Raw genomic sequence first — 13,121 nt, forward strand, 5'->3', positions numbered from 1 at the left:
ACACACACACACACACACACACACACACACACACACACACACACACACACACACACACACACACACACAATTATAGTCGTAGTCATATATAATCCACCACCAAATGACAGAAGACCGAGACAGGAATACGATAAAAACAACATGGCCACCATTAACATAATAGAGAGAGCAGTTTCTGTTGCTAGCAGGAATGGGTCTGGACTACTAATCATGGGAGACTTCAACCACGGGAAGATAGATTGGGACAATGGAGATCCGCATGGAGGACCAGAAACATTGAGAGCTAAGCTGCTGGACGTGGCAACAAGACACTTTCTAAGCCAGTACATCAAGGAACCAACTAGAATAAGAGAAGATGAACCAGCCATGCTCGATCTGATATTTACCCTAAATGAGTGGGATATAAGGGAAGTTAAGATGGAAGCACCCTTGGGAATGAGTGACCACAGTGTATTGAACTTTGAGTACCTGGTAGAGCTAGGAATTATCTCACCCAAAAAAGAACTAGGAAACAAAAGGCTGGCATACCGAAAAGGGAACTACGAGGAGATGAGAAGTTTCCTAAGGGAAATACCTTGGGGGCACAGACCTCAGAGCTAAGTCTGTACAAGATATGATGGACTATGTCACCAAAAAGTGTCAGGAGGCAGTAAACAGATTCATCCCGGCCCAAAGGGAAAAATCCGAGAAGCAAAAGAAGAATCCATGGTATAATAGGGCATGTATGGAAGCAAAGGAACTGAACAAAAGGGTGTGGAGGAACTTCCGGAATAACAGAACACCAGAAAGCAGAGAGAGAGATACCAGAGAACCAGGAATGAGTATGTTAGGGTGAGAAGAGAAGCAGAGAAAAATTATGAAAATGATATAGCAAACAAAGCCAAGACCGAACCATAGCTACTCCATAGTCACATCAGGAGGAAAACAACAGTGAAAGAACAGGTAATGAAACTTAGATCAGGCGAGGACAGGTACACAGAGAATGACAGAGGTGTGTGAAGAACTCAACAAGAGGTTCCAGGAGGTCTTCACAATAGAACAAGGTGAGGTCACTGTGTTGGAGAAAGGGAAGTAAACCAGGCGGCCTTGGAAGGGTTGGAAATTACGAGAGAGGAGGTCAAGCGACACCTGCTGGATCTGGATGTTAGAAAGGCTGTTGGTCCAGACGGGATCTCGCCATGGGTACTGAAAGAGTGTGCAGAGGCACTTTGCTTGCCACTCTCCATAGCGTATAGTAGGTCACTGAAAACGGGAGACCTACCAGAAATATGGAAGACAGCGAATGTGGTCCCAATATACAAAAAAGGAGACAGGCAAGAGGCACTGAACTACAGGCCAGTGTCCTTGACTTGTATGCCATGCAAGGTGATGGAGAAGATCGTGAGAAAAAACCTATTAACACATCTGGAGAGAAGGGACTTCGTGACAAAACGCCAACATGGGTTCAGGGAGGGTAAATCTTGCCTGACTGGCTTAATAGAATTCTACGATCAGGTGACAAAGATTAAGCAAGAAAGAGAAGGCTGGGCAGACTGCATTTTTTTGGACTGTCGGAAAGCCTTTTACACAGTACCGCATAAGAGGTTGGTACATAAGCTGGAGAGGCAGGCAGGTGTAGCTGTTAAGGTGCTCCAGTGGATAAGGGAAGCAATAGGAAGCAGAGAGTTACGGTGAGGGGTGAGACCTCAGATTGGCGTGAAGTCACCAGTGGAGTCCCACAGGGCTCTGTACTCGGTCCTATTTTGTTTTTTGATATATATAAATGATCTCCCGGAGGGTATAGACTCATTTCTCTCAATGTTTGCTGACGATGCCAAAATTATGAGATGGATTAAGACACAGGAAGACTGCTTGAGGCTTCAAGAAGACCTAGACAAGCTGAAGGAATGGTCGAACAAATGGTTGTTAGTTTAACCCAAGTAAATGTAACGTAATGAAGATAGGTGTAGGGAGCAGGAGGCCAGATACTAGGTATCATCTGGGAGATGAAATTCTTCAAGAGTCAGAGAGAGAATAAGACTTGGGAGTTAATATCACGCCAGACCTGTCTCCTGCAGCCCATATGAAGAGGATAACATCAGCGGTATATGCCAGGCTGGCCAACATAAGAACGGCATTCAGAAACTTGTGTAAGGAATCATTCAGAACTTTTTATACCACACGTGTCAGGCCAATCCTGGAGTATGCAGCCCCAGCATGGAGTCCATATCTAGTCAAGGATAAGACTAAACTGGAAAAGGTTCAAAGGTTTGCCACCAGACTAGTACCCGAGCTGAGAGGTATGAACTACGAGGAGAGACTACGGGAATTAAACCTCACTTCGCTGGAAGACAGAAGAGTTAGGGGGGACATGATCACCACATTCAAGATTCTGAAGGGAATTGATAGGGTAGATAAAGACAGACTATTTAACACAAGGGGCACACACACTAGGGGACACAGGTGGAAACTGAGTGCCCAAATGAGCCACAGAGACATTAGAAAGAACTTGTTTAGTGTCAGAGTGGTTGACAAATGGAATGCATTAGGCAGTGATGTGTTTGGAGGCTGACTCCATACACAATTTCAAGTGTTGATATGATAAAGCCCAGTAGGCTCAGGGACCTGTACACCTGTTGATTGACAGTTGAGAGGCGGGACCAAAGAGCCAGAGCTCAACCCCCGCAAGAACAATTAGGTGAGTACACACACACACACACACACACACACACACACACACACACACACACACACACACACACACACACACACACACACACACACACACACATATTCTACCCAACAGACACCCTACCTGCCCCAACCCCTGTCAGCCCCCCACTAAGTACCTACCTAAGGCACCCCTCCCCCCACCCCCCTCTCCTCCCACTCACCTCCCTCCTCCCACTCCCCCCTTCTCCCCCATCCCCCCTTCTCCCCCATCCCCCCAAGCCCTCCCTTCTCCCACATGCCCTCCCGTCTCTCCCACCCACAAGCCCTCCGTTCTCCTCTCCAGCACTCCCCAAAACCCTCCCCTCTTCCTCACCCACCTCAGCCTACCCTTTCCCCCCACGCCCCCCAAGCCCTCCCCCCTTTACTGCTCCCCCAATCCCCCCTTCTCCCCCATCCCCCCAAACCACCTCCTCTCACCCCCCTTAATCCCTCCCCCTTTCACCCCCTCCAACCCTCCCCCTCTCACCCACCACCTCCCAACCCTCCCCCTCTCACCCCCCCCTACCCTCCCCCTACCCCCCACCCCCCCAAGCCCTTCCTCCTCCACCAGTCTCCCCGTACCAGATCCTCCCAGCTCCCGCTCACCCCAGACCCCACAGGTCCCCTCCAGAGGAGAAGCAGAAGAGAGTCAGATTCAGGGCAATGTACTCGAACATAGATGGGATCACAAGCAAGGCAAGTGAACTAAGGGAAAGAGCACAAGAAGTGAACCCAGATGTAATCGGACTCACTGAAACAAAACTCCCTGGAATCATAACGAATGTCGTGTTTCCCCAGGAGTACACAGTAATAAGGAAAGAGAGGGAAGGTAGGGGAGGAGGCGGAGTGGCTCTACTCATGAGAAAGGAATAGAATTTTAAGGAGATGGCTATCCTGGGCTGTAAGGGTTTCAGAGACTACATAGCAGGCACCATGACAATGGGAGGACCAAGGATAGTAGTAGCAGTAATATATAACCCTCCACCAAATGACAGAAGACCCAGTCAAGAGTACGAAAACAACAACATGGCAGTTAACACTATAATTGAGAGGGCAGCCTCTGCTGCCTGTAGAAATAGATCCCACCTGCTCATCATGGGGGACTTCAATCACGGAAGGATTAATTGGGAGAACAAGGAACCGCATGGAGGCGAGGATACGTGGAGAGCCAAACTACTGGAGGTGGTGACTAGAAACTTCTTAACCCAGCATGTCAGAGAACCCACAAGGATGAGAGGAAATGAACCAGCGAGACTCGACCTGGTCTTCACCCTGAACGACTCTGACATAAGAGAAATCGGTTTTGAGGCCCCAGTAGCAGGATGAGCGACCACAGTGTATTGGTGTTTGAGTACCTGATTGAAGAAGGGTTATTGAATTCGAGGAGGGATACCGAAACCAAAAGGTTAGCATACCGAAAGGGAAACTATGAGGAGATAAGAAAATTCCTAACAGATATAGCATAAGAAACAGCTCAGGGAAAAGACGGCCCAAGATATGATGGACTACATCACGCAAAAATGCAAGGACGCAGCAAACAAGTTTGTCCCAGCCCAAAAGGAAAACAGTGAAATGAAGATGAGAAACCCATGGTTTAATCAGAGATGTAGGCTAGCTAAGCAGCAAAGAAAAAGGGCATGGAGAAACTATAGGAATAACAGGACACTGGAGAGCAGAGAAAGATACCAGAATGCCAGGAATGAATGTCAGGATGAGAAGAGAGGCAAAAAGACAATACGAAAATGACATCGCAAGCAAGGCAAAGACTCAGCGTAAATTGCTGCATAGCCACATCAGGAGAAAAACAACAGTAAAGGAACAGGTTATGAAATTAAGGAGGGCAGAAGGATTCACTACAAACGACAAGGAAGTGTGTGAGGAACTGAATAAGAAATTCCAAGAGGTCTTCACCTTAGAGCAAGGAGAAATCCCAGAGATAAGAGAGAGAATAGCTAACCAGGAACTACTGGATGCTACGGCCAGGGTTTTGGCTCCTTTGGGCTAGCACAATGGCTCAGGGCTAGCACAATGTGGACTGGATCAGGACTAGTACAGTGTGGGCTGGTACAGCTAGTAACAGAATCCCATTCGAGGCCCACCAAGTCCTGCATGTTGCTGACTTGGCTCAGGAACGGGGAGCACCTTACCTTGAGGTTACCTTGAGGTGCTTCCGGGGCTTAGCGTCCCCGCGGCCCGGTCGTCGACCAGGCCTCCTGGTTGCCGGACTGATCAACCAGGCTGTTGGACGCGGCTGCTCGCAGCCCGACGTATGAGTCACAGCCTGGTTGATCAGGTATTCTTTGGAGGTGCTTATCCAGTTCTCTCTTCAACACCGTGAGGGGTCGGCCAGTTATGCCCCTTATGTGTGGTGGAAGCGTGTTGAACAGTCTCGGACCTCTGATGTTGATAGAGTTCTCTCTCAGAGTACCTGTTGCACCCCTGTTTTTCAACGGGGGTATTCTGCACATCCTGCCATGTCTTCTGGTCTCATGTGATGTTATTTCTGTGTGCAGGTTTGGGACCAGCCCCTCTAATATTTTCCACGTGTAAATTATTATGTACCTCTCCCGTCTGCGCTCAAGGGAGTACAGTTTTAGGCTCTTTAGTCGGTCCCAATAGTTTAGATGTTTTACTGAGTGGATTCTAGCAGTAAAGGATCTCTGCACGCTCTCCAGGTCAGCAATTTCTCCAGCTTTGAAAGGTGCTGTCATTGTGCAGCAGTACTCTACTCTAGAGAGCACAAGCGTTTTGAAAAGTATCATCATCGGTATAGCATCTGTAGTGTGAAAAGTTCTTGTTATCCAACCTGTCATTTTTCTTGCAGTTGTGACGGCTACTTTATTGTGTTCTTTAAAGGTAAGGTCTTCCGACATGAGTACACCCAGATCCTTTACATTGCCTTTTCGTTCTATGTTATGATTTGCCTGAGTTTTGTACGTGGTTTCCGTTTTTATATTTTCATTTTTTCCATAGTGCATGAGCTGGAACTTATCTTCGTTAAACACCATATTATTTTCTGTAGCCCATAGAAAGACCTGATCTACATCTGACTGGAGGTTCGCCGTGTCCTCTGTTGCCTACTCTCATGAAGATCCTAGTGTCATCTGCAAAGGATGATACAGTGCTATAGGTTGTGTTCTTGTCTATGTCCGAAATGAGGATGAGAAAAAGTACTGGAGCAAGCACAGTACCCTGGGGGACTGAGCTCTTCACGGTTGATGGGCTGGATTTTATTTTGTTGACTATTACACATTGGGTTCTGTTGGTCAGGAAATTGTAGATCCATCTGCCTATTTTTCCGGTAATTCCTTTTGAACGCATTTTATGTGCAATAACACCATGGTCACATTTATCAAAAGCTTTTGCGAAATCTGTGTAAATTACATCCGCGTTATGTCTGTCTTCCATAGCATCTAATGCCATGTCATAGTGGTCCAGCAACTGCGACAGGCAAGAGCGCCCTGTTCTGAAACCATGTTGTCGGGGGTTATGGAGTTGCTGTGATTCCATGTATTTTGTGATTTTACTTCTTAGCACTCTCAAAATTTTTTATGATGTGCGATGTTAGCGCTATCGGTCTGTAATTTTTTGCCTCTGCCTTATTTCCTCCTTTATGAAGTGGTGCTATCTCTGCTGTTTTTAGTATATCAGGAATAACGCCAGTATCTAGGCTTTGTCTCCACAGAATGTGGAGGGCCTGCGATAGTGTTTTTTTTACAGTTCTTTATGAATATGGAGTTCCAAGAATCCGGGCCTGGTGCAGAGTGCATAGGCATACTGTTTATGGCTTCTTCAAAATCCAGTGGGGATAGGGTGACGTCTGATATATGATTTGATGTTGGTATCGTATCCATGAAAAATTCATTTGGGTTATCAATCTTTAGTGTGTTTAATGGCTCGCTGAAAACAGTGTCGTACTGCGTCCTCAGTAGCTCGCTCATTTCTTTGTTGTCATCGGTGAAAATTCCATCTCCCTTTCGCAGGGGCCCGATACTAGATGTGGTTTTTGATCTTGATTTTGCATAGGAGAAAAAATATTTCGGATTTCTTTCTATTTCACTGATGGCCTTTTGCTCTCTTTGCCTCTCCTGGGTTTTGTATGATTCTTGTAGCTTCCGTTCAATTGTTTCTATTTCTCTACCTAACCTTCTTCGCCGTTCTTGAGATAGGGTGCGACTCTCAAGTTCCGCGATTCGTTTTCTTCGCCTATATAGGGAACGACGTTCCCGTTCCAATCTGCATCTCTTCCTCTTTTTTCTGAGAGGTATGCGGTTTGAACATATTTCTAGTGCTACTGAGCTTACTTTTTCCAGGCACTGGTTCAGGTTTGCATTTTCTAGCTGTTCTTCCCAGTTTATTTCTGTGAAGTCCTGGTTTATTTGCTCCCAGTTTATCTGTTTATTATTGAAGTTGAATTTGCTGAAATCTCCTCCACCGGGAATCTGGACTGGTTTTGAAGGTCTACTCCCCATGGTTGTCATAACTTCAATTAAGTTGTGATCTGAGTAACAGGTATTTGTAATCATTATGTTCCTGATCAATTCATCATTATTAGTGAAAATGAGGTCCAGCGTGTCCATTAGTTGGTCTTTAAACTGCTGAGGGTTTGCCTCCGGTGACTTATATACAAGGACAATAACTACATTGAAAATCTCTATTTTGATTATCAGCACTTCCACCATATCATTTGAGGTATTTAGCAGCTCAGTACAGATGAGTGTGTCTTTGATGTAGAGGCTGACCCCACCCTGAAGCCGGTGTTTCCTATCACATCTGAAAAGATTGTACTCTGAGATCCATATTTCACCATCATGGTAGTCCTTTGTGTGGGTTTCTGTTTGGGCTGCAAACACTGCATTTGCCTCGTGAAGGAGACCATCTATAAATTGAACTTTGTTCAATTAAATCGTTTTTTCTTACCGTTAAATCTCTGCTATATTCTACCTGCTGAATCTCTGCTGTGGCACTCTTTTGGGGCCCCACTGCCTCAGTGCCAGCAGTTCCTTATTGTCACAGGTTATCATCCTGCCTGGTTACTTCAACAGTTTCCTATTCTGTACTTCAGTGGCCAACTCTTTTTCGGCATTGGCCAGTCTTCCAGTGGAGCCTGTGGACTCGTCCCTGATTCACCTTAGTGTATTCGACCATCCTTCATCCAGCCCTCAAATTTTGGTGTACCAGGGACACAGTTCGCCTGCCTTCGGTCAGCTCCGTTTTCCTCATCATCACCACACCGGCCCCTCCACAGCCCACAGGTGGAGGGGCCATTCTAGTCATTCCAGTCTGCCTAATTTGTCCCAGTCGGTATGGCAACAAAATTTGTCCCATGGGCGCCATGCCATCCCCTCTTCCTTTTGCTCCGGTACCCACCCTGGGTTAGAATCCTAGCCGTCAGGGCCTTGGCTCTCTACCTTTTGAAATTTCTCAGTCTACACATGTCCCACCCGCTAGACACCAGGAGTGCCCTGCCATCGACTGGCTATCCGTTATTCAGAAACTGGTGCTCACTTTGTTAGAGGCCTACCAGTCAATTATCAGAGGATTGCCCCTGGGAGTGGTCTATGCCAGGGTATTCACTCAGCTACTGGCTCCTCCACGGATAAGACCGTCCACCAAGCACTGGCGTCCCTTTCTGTTTTGAAATGCACACTCTGTCCTAGGGAAGACTCTGTATTTTTGGTTGCTGCTGGCAAACACGTCCCTGCTTGCAGTGGGTGTCTGTGAAACATGTCTCTCCACCTCCTTGTCCTTCTCTGTGTTGCCTTACTGTGTCCATCGCATGTAAGGCCTTGGGAGAATGGGGGTGGGAGCCATGCTCTCCAGATGAATATTGGTATTCCATGCGTGCCCATGCAGTTCCATCCCTTTCCAGGGGGGTTTCCTGTTTCCTTGGTACCCAGTTACGAGGCTCGTCTTTCTTAGGTCATCCGCAGTATCATCAAGTCTGGCCAGACTGTGGGCTACCCTCATGCCCATTATATTTGTAAGTTAGCCGTTCTCTCAGCTGCGTTGGCAGTATGTGTCTTGGGCCAATATTTAGGAACAGGGGTTTTGGCGGTCGAACAGGGTCCTGACAGCCAGGTGTTTTATGAATGTCCCTATTCCTTGTTGGTTTTGTGTGGCCTAGGGTCGTGTTTTGCAGCCCATGGTTTCTTCTTCATTATTATACCTGCGGTGCTCCTTCCCAGGTAATCTCCCTTATTTTCCTTTACAGAGGTAGGTAGCTTCATGGAGCCACAAGAGGCTTCCCCGGAAAAGGAGCATTGAATGTAAGGATTGTTAATTTATAGGCGAGTCCCAGTGGTTAGCTGACACCCTCACTTCCCCATGAAGTCAGAGGCGGTTTTTCCATCATCATAGAACTAAGTCTATGACTTTACCATTGTGATCATTGTTGTCTTCTTATGTGCTTGCAATATGCTGTATTGTATCTATTAATCTTTGTTAAATTGCCGTTCAAGCTGTCAATGCAATCAGTCTTAGCTACCTATGGGTTTTAATATACCTACAAATCTCTCTCATCTCATTTTTATTTCTTGCAATGTACTTGTTATCATTTTATAAATTTTGCTAGTATTTACCTACTTAAAATTTCCTGTTAGATTAAGGACCTGCCCAAAACGCTGCGCGTACTAGTGGCTTTACAAGAATGTAATCACTATGCTATGTATCCTCACAATCCCAATGTACTTTCTTGTATATATATAAATAAATAAAATAAATAAATAAATGATGAGCCGGCTGACCTAGCCTGCTTCCCTCTTCCCCCCCTGACAAGGGGAAAGGTGGTGGTGAGTAAGCTTGCGCTAGTTATATGAATTTTCAGTGGTTTGTTTACATTTTTTGGGAAGTTCGTTTGGCAGTTTTGAGATATTCCTTCTAACTAGCAGTGGTGTGTTTTATTTCGCTTACTTTGTTGGTGCTTCCCCAGTGGTAGTGGACATAATTAAATTGACCTTTTATCACAGTGCCAATGCTCTCTGTACCTCTTTCGAAGGGATGATGTTCTGGCTCATGCTCCCCAGTAGGCCAAAACGAACTCTGCAACTGATGGTACATAGTAGTTGGTACTATATCAGCACTGTAATTTCAAGGAGCCACTGGGACTCATCTCGAAATTGGAGTTTCCTTGCATTCAATTCTTGTTTTTCTTCGCCTGCACCTGTCCACCTTCTTTATTAACCAAATGTATGCAAGCAAGTCGTCAGACGTAGCATCAGTCTTCATCTAATAGAGATAATTTTCTCCCTTTTATTTAAAAGTGTAAAATACAGGTAAAGTATAAAGCACTGTAAATAGCCATACTAATATCAAATTAATGATCACACAGTCATAACAGCAATGTCAGTATCATCATCATCCATCATAATACTAAATAGTTATAATTGTTTGTACTTTATTTTGATAATTACGCCTTATCTTTCAGACACCATGTTGCCATGTGCGGTGATGGCTGTAATGACTGTGGGGCGCTGAAAGTGGCCAATGCCGGCATATCCTTGTCATCAGCTGAGGCCTCTGTGGCAGCGCCCTTCACCTCTAGGAAGGAAAACATCGCCTGTGTCCCCATACTTATATGTGAGGGCCGAGCAACCCTGGTCTCCATCTTTGCTGCATTCAAATACAATGTCGTGTCCTGTTTCGGCGCTCTGATCTGTGTCATGTTCCACTTCTCGGTAAGTCTTATTCTACGACATCCATGTGAAATATATCAAGGCCAGTTAGTTCACTAACCTATTTTACAGTCAAGAAGGTCAATGAGTTGAGATAGGGTTCTGTAGTACATTGTTCTACGTTCTTGATTCGCAATCGAGGAACCCGTGATTGATCCCCTGGAAGTGACAGAAATGGTTGGGCACATTTCATTTCACCGGACGGCTCTGTTCAGCTAGCAAGGAATAGATACTCGAGAGCTAAGCAACTGTTGTCAGTTTACATCCTGGGGACGTTCATTAGTTCAACTTTGAATATAACTTATGAACAGGTATCATGTTTCTGTCAACGGGATTTATATTAAAATCAGTATAAGGGCTTGGCCAGGGCTAATACAGTATGGGCTGGCTCAGGACTAGTACAGTGTGGGCTGGCTCAGGACTAGTACAGTGTGGGCTGGCCCAGGACTAGTACAATGCGGGCTGGCTTAGGGCTAGTACAATGTGGACTGGATCAGGACTAGTACAGTGTGGGCTGGTACAGCTAGTAACAGGTGCTCGAGCATCTGCCGAGTGACCCTGGTCCCCCTCACAAACCGCTGAAGGCGTGACTGCAGCCGGAGCAGAGCTACAAGAGGGAGACGGACGGACGCAGTCCGAGAATCCCATTCGAGGCCCAGCCAAGTCCGAACTTGGGACGGAACTAACTGGGACTTCCGCCAATTCACCAGGAACCCGAACGCGGCAAGCTGGGAAGAGCAAGCTCTCTGCCTAGCAGACAAGCAGACTGACTGGGATCCCATACCAACCGGTCGTCAAGGTAGGCCAACACTTAAAGACCTAGCAGACGTATGACTCAAGTCAGACGTGTAAAAATGCGATGATCCCGATTTAACCCAAAATACAGACAACAAAAACAACAAAAACGGTAAGCCTGTAGCCCACCTGGAACCGGAACTAATCCCTAAACCCCAGATGAATAGGGACGTGACAATAAACTTCCCGGAGGTCCAGGTAAACAATTCAAGCTCCCGGCTCGAGGACAAGCATGGCCATCCGAAAAGAAGTGCAAGGAATCAATCAGTTGAGACAAAAACAAGTCCAGAATGTACCAGAGATCCACATAGTCCCGTTTCGGAACTGGGAACAAGTGGGAAACCCACTTGAGAGACGAAGTCATTTTAACAATGTCCAAGCAAAGCCACTCTAGGATGACCCGACCGAGGGACAGGGAAGAAGACTGCTCCTTCAGGCTTCACCCCCAACAGGGGGCCAGTCAACCCAACGCCACCGGAGGCTGGAAGAAACGACCCGAAAAGCCCACGAATGGGACCATGCACGGGCTTAAACAGCCAGCCTCCCTCTCAACGCCCTATCAACGAGGCAACCTGCGAAAGGGCCGACGCGAACCCTAAGAAGCTAATCGCCGCACATAGTGTACACGGCGCCGACCAGACGACGACGGCTCCAGGGAACCCATCGATGCAACAACTAGCATCAAAGGACTACCTCAACCCACCGAGGCATGAATCCTGGCACGACCAAACTGGTGCGATCAAGAACGGCGTCCCTGTAATAACCGAGCTCAAAAGAAGCTGGATCCCTTATCGAGGCATAAACTGGGTCTCGCAGGAGGTATGCACCAAGGGCCTCAGGCTCAGGAACCCTCCAAAAAGACGAATCCAAGTAACACCCGAAAACGAACCCGGGTTGCAGCTCCAAACACGATCATACAGGGAGAGAAGGTACGAAAAAACCCTCCCCTGCAGCAACAATCCCCCGTCCAGAAGGCACTAGGACCATATGCAGGGTCAAAAGGAGCCGAAACTTCTCAAGCAGAGTCCCTCTGAGCCCCAGGAATCCCAGACACTGGCCCCAGTACAGAGCCCTCTTCCACGTCCACCACCCCTGAAGAAAAGGAAAAGTCCAAGGGAAAGGCTTCTGAGAAGAAAGGCGGCTGGGATGAACCGGAAGCCTCTAGGGGAAGAACAAGATCAACCACCTCCGCGCCCGAATCGGAAGGGGCAGTCCCCGAAACCTGGTACAGACTCCGAAACCCTCAGACGTTTGGGAGCTGGAAGCATGAGGAGCAGGGTGAACTCCGCCCTCCTTGAAAGGAAGCGGGTCACAGACGGAACCAAGGTCGAAGCGACCAATGCCCCCAAACCCTGGTCCCGAAACCCCTAGCGGGGCAGCTCTGGGGACTCCAACTGGGCAACCTACCTGGCACATTGTATGAAAGAGAAGTGAGCTCATATCGCCGCCTCAGCCTGAATCCTATCATCCGCAGACGAGGAATTTGTAAACAGAAGCACAAGTGGGAAACAAGTCTCACAAGACTCCGGGTCGTATGTGTCACAGACCCAGGCAGCATGGCAGAGGCAAAAGGGGTGATCGTCTCCCTGAGGCAGGGCAGCGTCAACGAACAACCACTTCAACCACGAACAACAACTTCTCACAAGGCAAAAGTGGACACGGATGGATCCTTTTTATCAACTGCGGCCACAGGGATTTTCCAGGGCCCGCAGGGTACATCAGTCTATTTGAAGCCCAGGCACTGGGGGCGCAGCTAAGCCGGTAGACTCTCTGTTTTAACCCCCCGCCCCCCCCGAAGTTGAGTGTCTGGGGCAGCCCCTGCCACAGTCAATGTCGGTCGCTAGGCTGACCTTTTAGTCTTGTTCTGTGTATATAAACTCTCAACACACGATCTTTGTGGTTCATTATGGTGCACAAAAATGTAGATAGTTATACACAACGTGTGTATATAGTGTATTAGCA

The 13,121-nt window shown here is 47.3% G+C and overlaps 1 protein-coding gene across 4 annotated transcripts in view; it reads left to right on the plus strand.

Moving 5' to 3' along the window:
* Nucleotides 1-13,121, plus strand: part of LOC123745939 (polyamine-transporting ATPase 13A3) — a 193,840-nt gene that overhangs the window by 136,776 nt on the left and 43,943 nt on the right. For all 4 annotated transcript variants that reach the window (XM_069314070.1, XM_069314068.1, XM_069314071.1 and 1 more), the window contains exon 18: nt 10,118-10,367. In XM_069314070.1, coding sequence (XP_069170171.1) covers nt 10,118-10,367 — 250 coding nt within the window. The remainder of the gene's footprint in view (nt 1-10,117; nt 10,368-13,121) is intronic.

Source organism: Procambarus clarkii, chromosome 78, assembly GCF_040958095.1.
Source record: "Procambarus clarkii isolate CNS0578487 chromosome 78, FALCON_Pclarkii_2.0, whole genome shotgun sequence".
Taxonomy (NCBI): domain Eukaryota; kingdom Metazoa; phylum Arthropoda; class Malacostraca; order Decapoda; family Cambaridae; genus Procambarus; species Procambarus clarkii.